The sequence below is a fragment of the Mastigoproctus giganteus genome, chromosome 6, assembly GCF_048544385.1.
Source record: "Mastigoproctus giganteus isolate SK-2022 chromosome 6, ASM4854438v1, whole genome shotgun sequence".
NCBI classification, from domain to species: domain Eukaryota; kingdom Metazoa; phylum Arthropoda; class Arachnida; order Uropygi; family Thelyphonidae; genus Mastigoproctus; species Mastigoproctus giganteus.
This window is the reverse complement of record NC_143580.1, coordinates 23,549,548-23,566,900: the sequence shown is the minus strand read 5'-3', so window position 1 is coordinate 23,566,900 and position 17,353 is coordinate 23,549,548. Positions and strand designations below refer to the sequence as shown.

The following is a 17,353-nucleotide window of genomic DNA, read 5'->3' as shown; positions in this document are numbered from 1 at the left end:
AAGAAAGGCTTAAGTTTTGCAAATTACAGTGTCTGGAGACTAGGCACCAGCGAGGTGATCTGATAGAGGTGTATAAAGCCTTGAATGGTTTAAGCATGCTCAATGCTGATGGTATTCTTCCTCTAGCTCAGAAAAATCACCTGAGAGGGCATAAATTCAAATTGAGGAAAGACAGATGTAGGATAGACGTGCGGAAATTTGCCTTTAGCCAGCGGGTGGTTGGTTGGTGGAACAGACTTCCATCCCTTGTGGTGGAGGTTGATAGCCTAAATAAGTTTAAGGCTCAGCTGGACAGGTATTTTGAACGAACAGAGGGGTGAAGTGGAAGTGGGTTTTTTTTTTTTTTTTTTGGCTGATGCTGCATAAGCTTGCTTTCTTGCATCAAATGCCTCTACTAATGCTAATGCTAAAGGTGTCATCCAAACACTCCATGAAGGAGGAAGAGTGATGCCAAACCTTCCATGCATATTATGGCTTTAGCCACTTGAGACTTTCGGTATGCAAGGTACTGACCTCATCAGGTGATGAAAAATCATTAAACCTTTCCGATATCATAGACTTCTTGGTAAGACTCCTTGACCCACTCCACTATCTGTGTGGATTTCTATAGCATATATTAATCAATGCAGTTTTGTGTGGAATTATGTGTTTTATGTATTAGTATTAATAGTGGCAAAATGATGCAAGAATGCAGGCTTTATAGAGCAGCAGCCAAAAAAAAAAAATAATAATAAATATATATATATATATATATATATATATATATATATACACACACACACCAAGTATGTAAAATCATAATACTCGTTAGTTATGGTTGATACATTGAAAGGGTTAGCCCTCGAAAAAGTCCCTTTCAATGTATCTAATTGCCTATAATTAACATTTAATTTTTCGTTTAATGTTATTGATATGTAAGGTTTTCCTTACTGTATTTGGCATATATATATATTTTTTTTTCCAGTTTGCGTTGGGCACTTGCATAAGGTGTTGGGTTGTTTGAGATGCTATAACTTACTAGCTTTTGTAATATACATTATAGCTGGCTTAACTTGGTCTATTATTGCACTATTAGAACTTACCTCTACAACTAATATCTTATATATATATATATATATATATATATATATATATATATATCCATTTCACCTATCCATCCCTTTCCTCCAATAGTTTGTCTAGTTCTTTGAATTTATTCAAAACTATCCACTTCCACAACAACAGATAGAAGCTTGTTTCAACAATCAGTCACTTGTTGACTGAAGATAAACTTCCGCAATCTATTCTGCAACCCATTCCTCAATTTGAATGTGTGCCCCATCATGTGCATAGTCTGAACAAGAAGAAGAATCCCATCAGCATTGACTAGATTCTTCTTGCTCAGACTACGTTATCCCTGCTAGCAAGCATATTGTGAATAATAACTGAAACTCTTTCTTGGTAAGAGCAATCCTTTGTTCCCCTCACCAGTCACGTTGCTCGATCTCTGAAGCTGTTCCAGCAGCTCTACATCCTTTCTGTATGCAGTACTCACGATGTGACCTGACCATTGCATTATACAGTGGGATAATCACCTCCTTATCCCTGCTAGCAGAATTCCTGCATATTATTGATAAAACTGATACCAATGAGCTGTTCTGGCAGATGTGTTTGCTATCAGAGAACTTCATATCTGACTGCACAATTACCCCCCACCCATACAGATCCTTTTCATTTTCCCACTACCCTGAGTGTAACACACAGTTAGTCTGTTACTCTGGGATTACTGTTATCCATATGCAGTACCTTGCATTTGTCAATGTTAAACTTCAATTGCCATTTCTCACACCATCTGTGTAATTTTTCTAGATCAAGTTGCAGCAGCATGCCTTCATTACTGTCATTAACTACCCTGTCATCTTTTGTATCATCTGACATTAAGCCTGATATACAGTAAGTGCCGGTTAGAATGATCACTAGCTATTAGAATCAGCTGCTTTATAGAATCAAATTTCAAAGAACGAATTCAAGTCATTAAAATGCACTACACTTTCATCATTTATTAGAATCACATCTTTGATTATAAGAATCAATTTTGAATGCCTCTGTGATATTTTTCTAAAGCACATTTCTGGAGGTCACAACCTTATAACAATAAAAACAATTTGCACTTTTCAGTTTGTTGTGCCTTTTCATTTGTACAATCGGTTATAAATGAGTAGTTATACAGCTATAACGGAAGAAGAAATTGTCCAGTCTTATACTGATGATTTCACCAAGGAGGAGGAGAATTAAGATGAACCTGAATGAATTCCAGTTACAAAGCAGCAAACTCGTGAAGCTATAGCCATCCTGAGGAGAGCGTTGGAAGAAACTGATGCAAGTGATCTTGAATATAGACTGTTATACAATATTAAAAAATCTATAAATAGACTTTGTAATGATAATTTAAAGCAATCTAAAATAGGTGACTATTTAAAATTATAATCATATTACAAAGTGTTGTTTAATTAATGTGAATATTAATTGAGCTATGTATGCAAGTACAAATTTATTTTTACCTATGGATAATATCTTACAATTTTCACACATCATTTAATTGGTAATAAACTTTTGGTAATAAAGTATAAAATTGTGCTTTATAGCCTGTGGATAATATTATTTGTTGATTTTCACCTATTAGAATCACTGTTTATTAGAGTTAAAATTCAATTTACAAATGTGATCACTGTAACCGGTGCTTACTGTACTTTCATTAGTATCATTAATAAATAGAGAAAACAACAATGGGCCCAGTACCGAACCCTGATGAACTCCACTAATAGCATTAGTCTACAAAGAGCAGTGTCCACTGATAACCACTGTCTGCCTTCTCCCACTCAACCATCCATTTATCCATAGCATTGGTAACTTTCCCTTAATGCCACACTGCTCCAATTTGTACAGTAGTCTTTTATGTGCAATAACATCAAAAGCCTTCCTGAAATCTAATGTGAGAAATTAAAAAGTTTTGCTTTGTTTCTTCTCTGAATGAAAAACTATCAGTTTATTTTGCAGAGGTTGGGGCAGGGAAAGCAATGAATAAAATGTGTGGCCAAACCTTAAGTATGAACTTCTGTTTATCTCAATACTCATTAAGGTAGCTAACTTGAATATCTCCAATTTGTAACTATTTGGGATTTGATTTTATAATTGATTATGCTCACTCTGTTCAAGGAAAGTTGTTTATATTTATTTTCTTTTTAAGACAATATTAAGGTAGATATGCTAAGTATTTATTGTCAATGAATAAAGGTTGTGATTTAAGTTTAATGGTACTGACTCATGACAACTAAAAGTTGGGGGAAGGAATCTGTTACTGCTTTAGATTTTTCAGATAGTTGTTTTATAACCCTTTTTCCTGACATTACAGAGATTGAGAATTATAGAAATCAAGGTATATTAGAAAATTGATAAAAATCAAGATGTGTTGGATGCTAATGACAAAAAATTAGTGAAATTCTTCAATTGCCATAGTGAAAAAAAGAAATAAGAACTTTTCAACAAAGAATTTCTTAATAAACCCATTGAAAGCATATTCATGTACTTTGAAATTTTAATTAAATAATACTTGCATCAGTTGGGCAAAAAAAAGTGTTTATATTTCTGTATAAACTATATATAAATTTTTGTCAATGGCTAATTAAGATCATTTTTATGGATTTGAGCTCTACTGTGCTCAAGTAAATAAATAAATAAAAAGTACTTTTTTATAGATTTTATAAAAAGTATGCCTTTGATCAGTACATACTGTTATTTCTGGCTTTTATTTTCAGTAATCAGTATTAATGATGACATATGATGCAAGAAATCAAGCTTATTCAGCATCTTCCAAAAAAAAAAAAACCTTCCCATTTCACATTTCCATTCCCTCCAATAGTTTGTCTAGTTCTGCCTTGAATTTACTTAAGTTATCCACTTCCACGGGCGCCTCTGTAGCCAGGTGGGAAGGAGCAGCAGTGCGTAGCACACGCTTCTTGATTAGACCGGGGTTCGAGCCCGTCACCACCAAATACGGAGGATGTGGAAAGGTCAAGGGAATGACCACCGCATATCCCGGAGCAATATGGCCTTAGTTGCTAATGCTCCTAAAAAAAAATAACAAAAAAATATCCACTTCCACTACAACAGATGGAAATTTGTTCCAGCAATCAACCACCTTTTGGCTAAAGCCAAACACATGTGCATCACTGTTCTGCAACCATCCTTCTTCAATTTGAATTTGTGTTCCCCCATGTGTGTAATCTTGCTCAATCCATTCAAAGCCTTAAACACCTCCCAGGTGCCTAGTCTCTGGATACTGCAATTTGTAGAACTGAAGCTTTTCTTGGTAAGAGAACCCCCTTTTTTCCTCCCTCAACAATCTTGTTGCCCTTCTTTGAACCCTTTCCAGGAACTCTACATCCTTTCTAAAATTGAGGCCTTCAGACCTATATGCATTACTCAACTAGCCATTGTACTGTTTATACAGTGGGATAAACACCTTATCCCTGCTAGCAAAATTGTCGTATATCATTGACAAGACTTTGAGCTGCCCTGGCACCATGTCTGCAGTGCTCAAAGAACTTTATATCCGACTACACAGTTTCCCCCTGATCTTTTTCATTTTCCACTACCCTGAGTAGTGCCATATAGTTAATACATTACTCTGAGATTACTGCTACCCATGTAGAGTACTTTGCATTTGTCAATGGTAACCTTCAAATACCATTTATCGGCCCACCTGCCTAATTTTCCTCGATCTTTTGCAGTAGCATGCCTTCATTATTGTCATTAACTATCCTAGCAACCTTTGTATCATCTACAAACCTAGACATTAGTCCTGATACACCTTCATCAATATCATTAATGAAGAAATTAGAGAAAACAACAATGGGCCGAGCACCAAACCTTGGGGAAGGCCCCTAATAGCATTAGTCCATAAGGAGCAGTGTCCAATAATAACCATTCTGTCTTCTCTCACTCAACCATCCCTTTATCCATAGCAGTAACTTGTCCATAATATGACCTTTCTAATTTGTACAGCAGTCTTTTATATGCAATAGTATCAAAAGCTTTCCTGAAATCCAAGTATATGATATAAAATTTTTTTTATATATATCCAGTTCCTTTATCACTGCATCATAATATCAGGCCAGATTGGTCACACAAGATTTCCACTTAACAAATCCATGCTGCAACTGAAGTATAACAGCACTACTCTCTAAATGGTTCTGCATTACTTCTTTAACCAGTGACTCCATTATTTTCCCTGGAACAAAAGTTAAGCTAACAGGTCTTTAATTACTGATGTCACCTTTTGATCTCGTTTTGTGAAGGAGGATACATTCATATATCTCCAGTCCATCTGTACCTTCCCTGAATCCAAAGATGTTCTTATAATTATGGCTAAGGGTTTGATTACCTCCTTTGCTGCCTACCTTAATATAAATGGATAGATCTCATCTACCCCAGATGCCCTTCTTATGTTTAACTTCAACAATGGCATTAAGGGTAAGTTACTACAATGGATAAAGGGATGGTTGAGTGGGAGACGACAGAGTGGTAATCAATGGACAGTGCTCTTCATGGACAAATGTTATTAGTGGAGTTCCCCAGGATTCAGTGCTGGACCCATTGTTGTTTTGTGTATTCATCAATGATATTGATGAAGGTATATCAGGATTAATGTCCAAGTTTGCAGATGGTACAAAGGTTGGTAGGGTTGTTAACGACAGTAAAGACAGTATATGCTACTCCAACTGAATCTAGATATGTTAGGAAAATTGGCTGAGAAGTGGCAACTGAAGTTTAACATTGACAAATGCAAAGTACTGCATATGGGTAGCAATAACTGAAGAGAAACATGCCAACTATTTGGTACTACACTCAGGGAAGTGGAAAGGGAAAAAGACCTGTGGGTAATTGTACAGTCAAATATGAAGTTTGCTGAGCAGTGCAGACGGGCTGCCAGGGCAGGTCATGGAGTCTTGTCAATGATATATAGGAATTTTGCTAGCAGGGACAGGGAGGTGATTATCCCATTGTACAAGGCAATGGTCAGGCCACACCTAGAGTACTGTATACAAGTCTGGAGGCTTCATTATAGGAAGGATGTAGAGTTGCTAGAACGAGTACAAAGAAGGGCAACAAGATTGGTGAGGGGAACAAAGAGGTGCTCTTACCAAGAAAGGCTTAAGTTCTGCAAATTGCAGCACTTGGAGAGTAGGCACCCGCGAGGTGATCTGATTGAGATGTATAAGGCCTTGAATGGGTTGAACAAGCTGAATGCTGATGGGATTCTTCCTCTTGCTCAGATTAAGAACCTGACGAGGCATAGATTCAAATTGAGGAAAGACAGTTGTAGAATGGATGTGTGGAGGTTTGCCTTTAGCCAGCGGGTGGTTGATTGGTGGAACAGACTTCCCTCTTTTGTTGTGCAAGTTGATAGCCTAAATAAATTTAAGGCAGAGCTGGACAGGCATTTGGAACAAATGGAGGGGTGAAATGGGAGGGTTTTTTTTTTTTTTTTGCTGATGCTGCATAAGCTTGCTTTCTTGAATCATATGCCTCTACTAATTCTAATACTAATTTCTCCTCAGTTATTACAATATCAATTAGTTCCTTGTTAGAGTTTGATAAACTTCTGGCATCTACTTCCCTAAAGAATTCCTCGTGTGAATGTAGATACAAAATATTTATTCAGTTTGTCAGCAAGCTGAGCAGATTCATCAACAGTTGAACTGTCAATAACAAGTGGGCCAATGTGATTCATCCTGTTACTTCTAGTGTTTACTTAAGTAAAGAAGTCTGTGCTATTTTTCTTTGCATCCTTTGCCAAAGATGTCTCATAATCTACCTTAGCCTGCCTAACCTCCTTTGTGACTTGATTACAGACTAGCTTATATCTACTATAGTATTGTGTCACCGGATAATTTATATGTATCTAATGCATTTTTCTTCTCCATTACAAGTCTGATTAGTTCATCTTACAACCATGTAGGACTAAGCCTTGAACAGTATTTCTTAGTTGATATGAAAAGCTTAGTTTCTTCTAGGATTACTTTCCTGAATTTCCCATTTAGAATTTGCTGTTGGTAACATCATCAGTTAGCCCACTGCATAGAACTTAAAAACTGAGACCACTGTTGTGACCTTTACGAAAATCAAAAGTCTCTCCCTTTACTTGACAGTAATGTCTTTAATTAAATTCCATATTATTACACTGATCACTACTACCCAGTGGGCCTTTTACCTGCAGATTCTTAATGCTTGAAGAATTGCTGCTGATGACTAGATCAGGGGTATTGCTTCCTCTTGTTGCCTCTCTAAAATGCTGCTGTTGAAAACATTCATCCAGTATATAAAAAAAAAAAATGTTGCTAGTGTGTGAATGACCAACTCACAAGTTCCAGTCAATACCTGGAAAGTTAAAATCCCCATTATAAGACATTCTAATTTACTGGCCCACTTTGTTTCTCTCTACAGTTTTCATCAGAGGCATTAGGCCTATAACACACTCCTACTCTCATATTTGCTTTTCCAGTGCTTATGTCACACCAGACTGACCAGCATTGTACTGGATGCATTGCCTTAGATTCTATTTAAGATTAGATTTTAACTAAAAGCTTACTCCCCCTTCCCATCCTGTCTGCCCTTTCTGTACAAGCGGGGTTGCCATTGGTTGGCTGGGACCACTTTAACTAATAAATATCAATGTCCTTTCTGTACACACTGTACTCCTCATATTCAAATTCTGCATCCCTTATGTCTAAGTGACACCAAGTCTCTGATATCCCCAGAATGTCTGCATTTGATCATTTGACCAGCACTTAAAATTCATCAGGTTTGTTTACTGTGCTCCTAATGTTGGTGTACATGCACATATATACACCCATTCTTACTCCTAGTCACCTTATTACAGCCAGTGTATTTCCTTGTTCCATGATGACTCACAGGAGGTCTTGAAATCCCCAGTACCTTGCTTTCTGGGCTGCTGTGTTCCAATAGAAGCAGTGCAAGAATCACTTTCACCTCTGCCTGCAACTATTATTCTGTATATCTCTCAAGCTAGCAGTTTTCTAAACCACATAAGCAGTGGGAAAGAAAAAATGAGAATAGGAGTTGTGTTATAGGCCTCGATACCATCAGCAAACATTGTTTGGCACTTTCTATTTAAGTATGTCCCCATCCCTGTAGCAGTCTCTCCTGTTAACAAGTAACAGGAGAGACCACACTTAGAAAAATTCTACCCCATGAGCCTTGCACAATCTCTCCAGGGGCGAATCGATTGACAAGGCTCTCGTCATATGCACTTTTCAGATTTTACCATAACTTGCAACTTTTTTCTCAATATACTACCGCAAGTACATAGTACGTAAATAGTACATAAATCTGTGGAAGTATCGAGCAAATTCATTGGAATATATAAATAGTTTCAGTGATGTCTATAAAAATGCAGTCCATGCACACTTATACAACTCCTGTATATCCCATTTAAAAAAAAAAAAAAAAAAATTCTGTTAGTGGAATTTTTGCCTGTGATTAAATAGTAACTAATATAGTAGTTTCCTTGTGTTCTTTGGGTGCAATAGGAACTTTTTTAATTGCTTGTTTTTTTAACTAGTATAGCAGCCTTGCTAAAGGGGATAGCTCCATCCACAATGCTTAGTCTGCTGCATTGTTATTTGTGCCATATCAGTTTTTGTCACAGAAATTGGAAACCTTGCACATCAAAAATTAAAGCATGGTTTACATATGTATTTTAACCTTATTATTATATTCAGTTTTCTGATATTTTGTAAACAATAACTGAACTGTAATAAAAGTACATTGCAACTTCTGCCTGGTTATACTGTGGTTTCATATATACTCAAGTTCAATCATGTATCCCAAGATTGACAAAAAATAAATAAATAAAAAATTAGTGGAATCTGCTACTGCATTAATTCCAAAGGTTGGACCACTGAGCTATTATATTCTATTCTGCAATATATTCCTCAGTTAGATGATTAAATTTTTATAAACGGTAGTTTTCTGAGAGTAATTACTATAGATGTTTAGTTTCTCCCCTGTCTTTGCCTTAATTAGAGATGCAATATTATTTGGTTATTATTCTTTTTTAATAAAAAAAAAAATAATATTAATAAATGACTCGATCAGAAGACATGGTTTTTATAACCACGTCTTTCGATTGTTAAATGTTAGTGAACAAATTGATATTTGTATCCTTGTGTAGCGTTAAAAATGTAAGATGGATTATTGGTTAGAAATTTTGAAAACGTGAGATTTCTTTTTTTATTATTATATTAATTTGAATATTAAAAACTGTACAAGTGATAATGATAAATTGAGAAAATTGGTATTTTCCTCATCAAAGCTTACTGGCATCAACTTTGTTTATTTTCACTGGATGTTTGAAAATCTTGTGCATCTTAATTGTTTTGTGAGATTGACATTCAGTATTATATTTGGTTATGAAGAATTTTCTAACTTATGTTGATCAGGTTCTAACTATTAAACTTGAATTAGCAAACTATATGAGGGGGATAGCTTAGTATTAGTAGGGGCAAACGATACAGGGAATCAAGCTTACATAGCATCACCCCAAAAAAACCACTCCCATCTCATCTGTCCAGCCCTTCTAATTTCTGATTTTGCCTTAAATTTATTTAAACTACTCACCTAAACAAGACTAGATAGAAGTTTGTCCCAACAAACAATCTTAGGTCATAATAACAGGCCTTCACCTGTTAGTTCTCTAACACAGTGCTTTACAGCCATTTTTTGGTTACTGAGCATTTCAGGAATTCAGTTTTTTCACAGAATGCTAAGTCTTTAAAACTAAGAGTGTTTTAATATGTTGAACTACAATATATTAAAACAGTAATATACAGTGTATACTTAATATAAAAAAAATTAAAAAATCAAACAAAGATTTGCAGTACCTTTGAACTAAAGGATTCTATGGAACACAGTTTGTAAACCTCTGCTAGGTTGAGTTAAGGGGGGGGGATAAAAGGGTGACACGAGTAATTACAGACCTGTTAACTTCTGTTCCAGGGAAAGTAATGGAGTCACTGGTTAAAAAAGTGATGCAGGACCATCTAGACAGGAATGCAATTACACTTCAGTCACATGGATTCATTAAGGAAAGATCTTGTCTGACCAATTTGATTGGATACACTGATGTAGTGACAAAGAAACTGGATGCAAAAAATAATTTTGATATCATATACTTAGATTTCAACAACCCTTTTGATACTTTTGCACGTAAAAGACTGATATACACAGAGCCAGAACTAGGGTGGGGTAAGCGGGACATCAGCCCCCAGGTGCAGCATTTTAAGGGTGCTTTAGACTAGTTATACACTGGTGTTCAAAGAAAGTGCATCACCCTTTAAAATTGTGATTGTCGTCCGAATAGCATAAGTATATGGCAATATTTCTTACGGATTGCATCAGATAAGATTGACATGCATAGGCTATGACATAATATTGCATCAGCTGTTACTTTCAGCCATATAAGCATGCTCTGCAAGAATTGCATTCATTCCTTGCTTTTATCAGGATGGCAAGTTACGTGCGGTTAACGCCACGAAGAAAGAGTGCTATTGTTGCTGTATGTGAGAAAGGATGTTCTTCCCATCATATTGCTTATAGAGTGTCTTGTAATCAGTCGACAGCAAGTAGATTTCTTTCCAAACTCAAGAATACTGGTTCTGCTGATAGGAAAAAAAGGAACCGAATGCAAATGAATCTCTATGCCAAAACAGGACGCATTTTGAAGTGCTTATGCCTTAAAAACCATAAAACCTTTTCGTCTGAGCCGAAAAGAGAATGGGAAGAACATACAGGAGTGGTAGCAAGTGCAGTAACAGTCAGAAGATGCCTCTTCAAAAATGGACTTGTAGCCCATTGTCCTAAGAAGAAGCCCCTCCTCACACAAAAAATGAAAAAGGCCCGATTAATTTGGTGTGAGGAGCATGTCAAATGGACCCCCCCCCCCCCCCGAGCAGTGGAATCCAGTTATTTTCTCGAATGAGAAGAAATTCAATCTGCATAGTTTTGATGGGAGACAAACGACTCGCTGTAGATGTGGTGAAGAATACCATCCAGACTGTATAGTGTCTACAGTGAAATTCCCTACCAGCCAAATGATATGGGGATGCATTTCGTATCACGGAGTAGGTCACCTGCAGTTTATAAAAGGTTCTGTAAATGCCAGTGGATACCTGGCTATATTGGAAAGCAAATTGCTGCCAACCATTAGAGACCATTTCAACCTGCCAAATAACTGCATCTTTCAGGACAACTCTGCTCCTTGTCATCGGGCAAAAAGTGTAAATAGGCATTTCTGTAGTTACTTTAGCTTCATTTCTGCATTAGAGGTTCGACAGTAATGTGTTTACATTTGTTACAGGTGAAAAAATGGTTGGAAGAACGGTCCATTACAACTGTTGTCTGGCCAGGAAATAGCCCAGACATGAATCCTATTCAGAACTGTTGGCATTGTGTGGAATCTGCAGTTGCCAAAAAGAAATCAAACACTCTTCTTTGAACTTCAGGAAGCCATAATTTGTGTTTGGAACTACGAACTATCAGTTGATTATCTTCAGAAATTGATCTTGTCAGTGCCTCGACGGTATGCTGCTGTCATCAGGGCCAGAGGTGGTTCAACTAAATATTAGTTTGCACCTGGTGACCTTTTCATTTTGTTTTCCATTTAAAATGATAAACTGAAGCAAATTGAGGGCTTCTCATAACATTTCAGCCATAATTGTCGTGTTTACTAAAACTGTTGTATAAAGGTTGCAAATGCTCATTTTAGAATATTTTGAGAAGACCTGTCAAATATTACTTAGCTTTGCCTTAACTATTAATAAATATCTTTCATTTATATTTCTGTTTGTGATGCTAGTCATTAATGTAACATACCACCGCAAAAAAGGGTTAGAAATGTGAAATTCCTAGGTGATGCACTTTCTTTGAACACCAGTGTAGCTTCTGGTCAACTTGTGTTCTTTGTTTAAAATAAAAAATTTTATTAAAGGAAATACTGCATTGTCTTTGTATGTGTTATTTATGATTCCAGAAATTTTTGTGAGAGGGAAAAAAGGGAATTATAATCACTTACGGAAAAAAATATCAGGGAGGAACAGTGCTTTACAAATTTCGAAAATAACAGAGAAACTCCAGTTACAAACCTCTATAAAGTATGGCCCATTTTGTAACGTCCAACATTTTGGTTTGTCCAACAGATATTTGAAAATTAATTTTTTCAAATATCTGTTGATATTTGGAAAATCATGTTTTATCAATTCTGCAGGTTGTAAAATCTGTAACCCCTTTACAACTTCTCCAATTCGTTCACGAGTAAATAGAACCTTATCTAAATATAGAAATAGTGCTATGAAGTTTTCTTACCCTGCCTGTAACAGCAGCTTCTTGTGAAAGGTCCTTCAAAGCAAGAAAAATTCAGTTAAAACAATACATCTTCATTGCACCTTTTTAGTTTATGTTATAATGTTAAAAGTACTATATTTTGCAATATTTTGTTTCTATAATTTTATACTAGATATATAGTGGTGCCTCCATGGGCAGGAGCGGCAGCGCGTAGCACACGCTTGTTGATTAGACTGGGGTTCGAGCCCAAGACCACCAAATACGGAGAATGTGGAAAGGTCAGGGAATGACAACCACATATCCCCAGAGCAATGGCCTTAGTTGCTAATGCTCCCAAAAACCAAATAACAACAACAAACAACTAGATATATAAACACAAACTATCTGGTTTTCTAATTTTTTTGTAGTTATATATACTTTCTTTGTAGTTTATATAGAATTAAATTCTCTGTAGATATAAACAAATATTTGTAAGTTTTCTTTGATATTTTTGTTTTGTCACATTCATTGTATTATTTAAATTATTTTATTAATAAATATATGCAAATCATAGACCGTTACAATAGTAATTTTTATAAATTCATAAAGATTGTAGGGGCATAGCAAGCCAGGTGCAGAGGGGGAATTTCCCCAGGGTGCTGAGCTTCATGGGTGCAAACTGAAGGAATTATCTGTCACAATCAGAGGCGCTAGGAAGACATGTTGCCCCCAGGCATCAACAACCCTAGCTATGCTACTGAAAGATTGACTACCTGCATATAATGGGAATGTACTTATAACACTTTTGCCCCATGAGTAGGATTGCCTAGTTCTGGCGCTGACTGTACATATTGGAGCAGTGTGGCATTAAGGACAAGTTACTGATATAGATAATGGGATGGTTGAGTGGGAGAAGACAGAGTGGTTATTATTGGACACTGTTCTCTGTAGATTAATGTTATTAGAGGAGTTCAACAGGGTTCAGTGCTTGGTCTATTGATGAAGGTATATCAGGATTAATGTCTAAGGTTGCAGATACAAAGGGTGGCAGGACAGTTAATGACAGTAATTAAGGTAATACTCCTGCAACAAAATCGAGAAAAAATTAGGCTGATGAGCTGAGAAATGGCAATTGAAGTTGAGCATTAACAAATGAAAGATACTGTATATGGGTAGCCTCCATAGCCGAGTGGGCAGGAGCGGGAGTGCAGTAGCACACGCTCTTTGAGTAGACCGGGGTTCAAGCCCCTGACTGCTGAATACGGTCGATCTGCCAACCCGCATTGGACCAGCGTGGCAGATTATGGTCCATTTCCCTCAGCATGAATTGTTGAGGAGGCTTCCATCCTGCAGTGGGTTGATAATGGCTGCACTTTACTTTACTTTTTTAATCCCAGAATAACATACCAAATGTTTGGTACTACACCCAAGATAGTGGAAAATGAAAAAGATCTGTGGTTAACTGTGCAGTCAGATGTGAAGTTCTTTGAGTAGTGCAGACATGCTGTCAGGACAGCTCATGAAACAGGTACAGAGAAGGGCAATGAGACTGTTGAATTGAACGAAGGGGTGCTCTTGCCAAGAAAGGCTTCAGTTGTGCAAATTGCAACATCTGGAGACTATGCACCTGCAAGGTGATCTGACTGCGGTGTTTAAGGCTTTGAATGGCTTGAGCAAACTCAGTGCTGATGGGATTCTTCCTCTTGCTCAGACTATGTACATGCAGGAATGTAAATTCAAATTGAGAATGGATTGTTGCAGAATAGATGTGCAGAAGTTTACCTTCATCCAACAGGTGATTGCTGGAACAATCTTCCATCTGTTGTTGTGGAAGTGGATAGCTTGAATAAATTCAAGGAAGAACTAGGGAAACAGTTGGAGGGAATTTTTATTTATTATTATTATTTTTTTTTATTTGTCTGATGCTGTATAAGCTCACTTCCTTGCATCATTTGCCACTACTAATACTAATTTCAACATTATCTACCTGAAAAAGTAGAATCATATGTGGGCCATATGGTTTTTGCAAATACAAAGAGGACTTGAGGTACTTAGTGATTTTTGTTAACAGTGATCATTATGTTATAAACAGTGCTAAATTAGTGTGGGAGATGTTGGCTGTTGAACAATTTAGGTTTAAAAAAAATCCAAAATTCTCTGGAATTCAGATTTAGAAAAATGATGAAACTAAATTAATTAAATTTTAAAAAATTCACTCGAGGGCCATATTTCTGAAATCTTTTTCAATCTGTATCAAAAATTCACAATGCAGGATCATGACATACTGATCCTAGTTTAACGTTAAATTTTGCTGTTTCCAACAGTCAGGGTGTATAATTGTAATTTTATGCAATAAAGAGTTCTTCTATAAAAATTACACATCTGTAGTTATAAGAACTTTTCTTTTTTTCACGTAAAGAATTTTCATGCACCTTGAAAGACATATGCCATAAAAGATTATACAGTGTGCCTGTAAATTTTTCACTTTATTATGAAGCCTGATTAAAATTTTAGTGTAATAGGTATCTTAAAATAGGTTGATGCAGTTATCAAAGCAACTTGGTGAGTTTTTTTTCCTCATGCAGTTGGCCACCTTGATCCCAGCAAGCATTGTAACAGTACAGCATTAAAATGGCAACAGTGCAGGAGAAAGCAATGTGTGTGTTGTTGGTAGTAGAATACCAAATTTCCAGTGACTGTAAAGATGCATTTTCAGTGATAATTCCAGAAAGATCCACCTACAGAATAGCCAATGAGGCAATAGTTGAAACAGTGTCAAGAAACCGGAGCGTGCTACACCAGAAAGAAGTATGTAGGCTTAGTGTATCTGCAAGTAAAGTTTTGAAAATTTGGGAAGTGTTTACCCAAAATCCTATAAAATGTTTGGTTGGTTGGTTTTTTTTTTTTAGGATCATTAGCAACTAAGGCCATATTGCTCCGGGATGTGCGGTGGTCATTCCCTGACCTTCCCGCATCCTCCATATTTGGTGGTGATGGGCTCGAACCCCGGTCTAATCAAGAAGCATGTGCGACGCACTGCTGCTCCTTCCCACCTGGCTACGGAGGCGCCCCCTATAAAATGTATCTACTAGCAAGCCTGCAGTTGTGAATACCGCTAACATTTCATAGGGTGGTTCAGAAGATATTGAAACTTTGTGCTTACGTGAAGTGAAGATCATCCAGGAAATTAAGCCTCGCAGCAAATCACAATGAGAAGAATTTGCTGTCCACATTCTCAGCTGTATAGACAAAGATAACACTTTCTGAAAAATGTGCATTTTCAATGATGAAGTGATATTCCATCTGATAGAGTTAACAGACACAATTGTTGCACACGTGGATCTGAAAATGCCCACTCAGTTTGTAAACACAAGTGTGATGGTCCCAAGGTAAAAGTGTGGAGCACACTTCAGTCTACTGAGTGGGCCATTTTTCTTCCATATCCAGGCCCTTTCTTCCAATCCCTATGAACTCTGCAAATTACCTAGATGCTTGAATTGTATGCTGCACTTCAGCTCAAAAATATGCAGAAATGTGTTCTGTCAACAAGATTGGGCACCGCCACACTGGAGCTTGCATTGGGCGATTTCCTTAATCAAAAATTTTCTAACTGATGGATCAGCCAGGATGATCCCATTCCATGACCTACTTGTTCCCCAGATATCACATCTATGGATTTCTTTGTGTGGGGCTATATAAAGTGACAGGGTGTATGCAAAAAAAATTAACAATGTCATAGAATTGAATAGGCCTTGACTGCCATTTCTCAAGAATACTCAGAATGAAATAAGCTACCATTTTGACATACTAGGTTCTGCCAGTGGTGCCCATGTGGAAATTTATTGAAGTGTGCTTGCATGATAAATTCTTTGAGTTGTTTTATTAATTGTTTTATTATTATTTTATTTTTATTAGTTGCTTTATCATTAAAATTTCAATTGAGCTTCATAATAAAGTGAATAATTTATAGACACCCTGTATATCTTGATGCTATATTATAAAATTTGGTAATTTGATTTCTAATTACTTGGTCATATGATTTCTCAGATCAAAAAATTCTAGTTTTTTTTTTTTTTTTTCCCCGTGACTTTTCTACAATTTTTCTGTACAAATATTTGATCTGGCACACCAGGTTTAGCCTAAAATGTGACTTCTCCAAAATTATATTCAACAAGATGTCTAATCCTCTTTTTCTAAGTTCTTGCATGGATTTTATGTGATGTATTAAGGAATGAAATTCCCCTAATTTTGACATTCTAATTTGTTCTTCTTCCCCTCAGGTTTTCAGTATAATTTCATCACCAGCAGCTGCCTTTTTTGCTTAGTTTTGTGGCCTTTTAATAACATCCCAAATTTTCCTCCATTTAAACTTTTTTCCTCCTTCATTTAGCATTTCGTCAAAATATTCATCCCATACTTAAAATATGTTTCCTGTTTTAAATTCCACTTTTTCACATGTGGTATTTCACATACCTTAATTTTGTCCCTTTCTAGAGGGATTGGTTGATTACAAAGTCTATACACTCCATTCTGTCTTGTGCCCCCCCCCTAAAAAGAAAAAAAAGAAAAAGTACAATTGAAATCTAGTAAAATTCAAATTTTCATTTGTTTTGACTACAATATAGTGTGTGGGAAAGTATTTAAGCTTGAGTGATGTGACTGATTTCCCTTTAGCATGTTATCAGATTTTGCTAACATAATATAAATTATAATGCATTTCTTTCCTAATATATACTCTTCTTTTTAGGCAAGTGTACGAAAGCAACTTCAAGCTATAGATAATGATACAACAATTGACCCCCAAGAAAAAGCTAGAAGGAAACAGAGTGTATATTTAGCCTATGGTGTTAATCTTGGGCCGTTATCAACAACATCGTCATCATCAATATCTTTAAAAACAGCAATGTCTCCCTTAGCAACTTCCTTCTACCCTGCAGCTGATACAGTCGAATCAGTAGTAGGTGAGTTTATT

The 17,353-nt window shown here is 36.3% G+C and overlaps 1 protein-coding gene across 4 annotated transcripts in view; it reads left to right on the top strand.

The window, feature by feature from the left end:
- unk (RING finger protein unk) overlaps positions 1-17,353 on the top strand; it is a 308,416-nt gene that overhangs the window by 214,622 nt on the left and 76,441 nt on the right. For all 4 annotated transcript variants that reach the window (XM_090375033.1, XM_090375034.1, XM_090375032.1 and 1 more), the window contains one exon: positions 17,129-17,342. In XM_090375033.1, the coding sequence (XP_090231159.1) occupies positions 17,129-17,342 (214 nt within the window). The remainder of the gene's footprint in view (positions 1-17,128; positions 17,343-17,353) is intronic.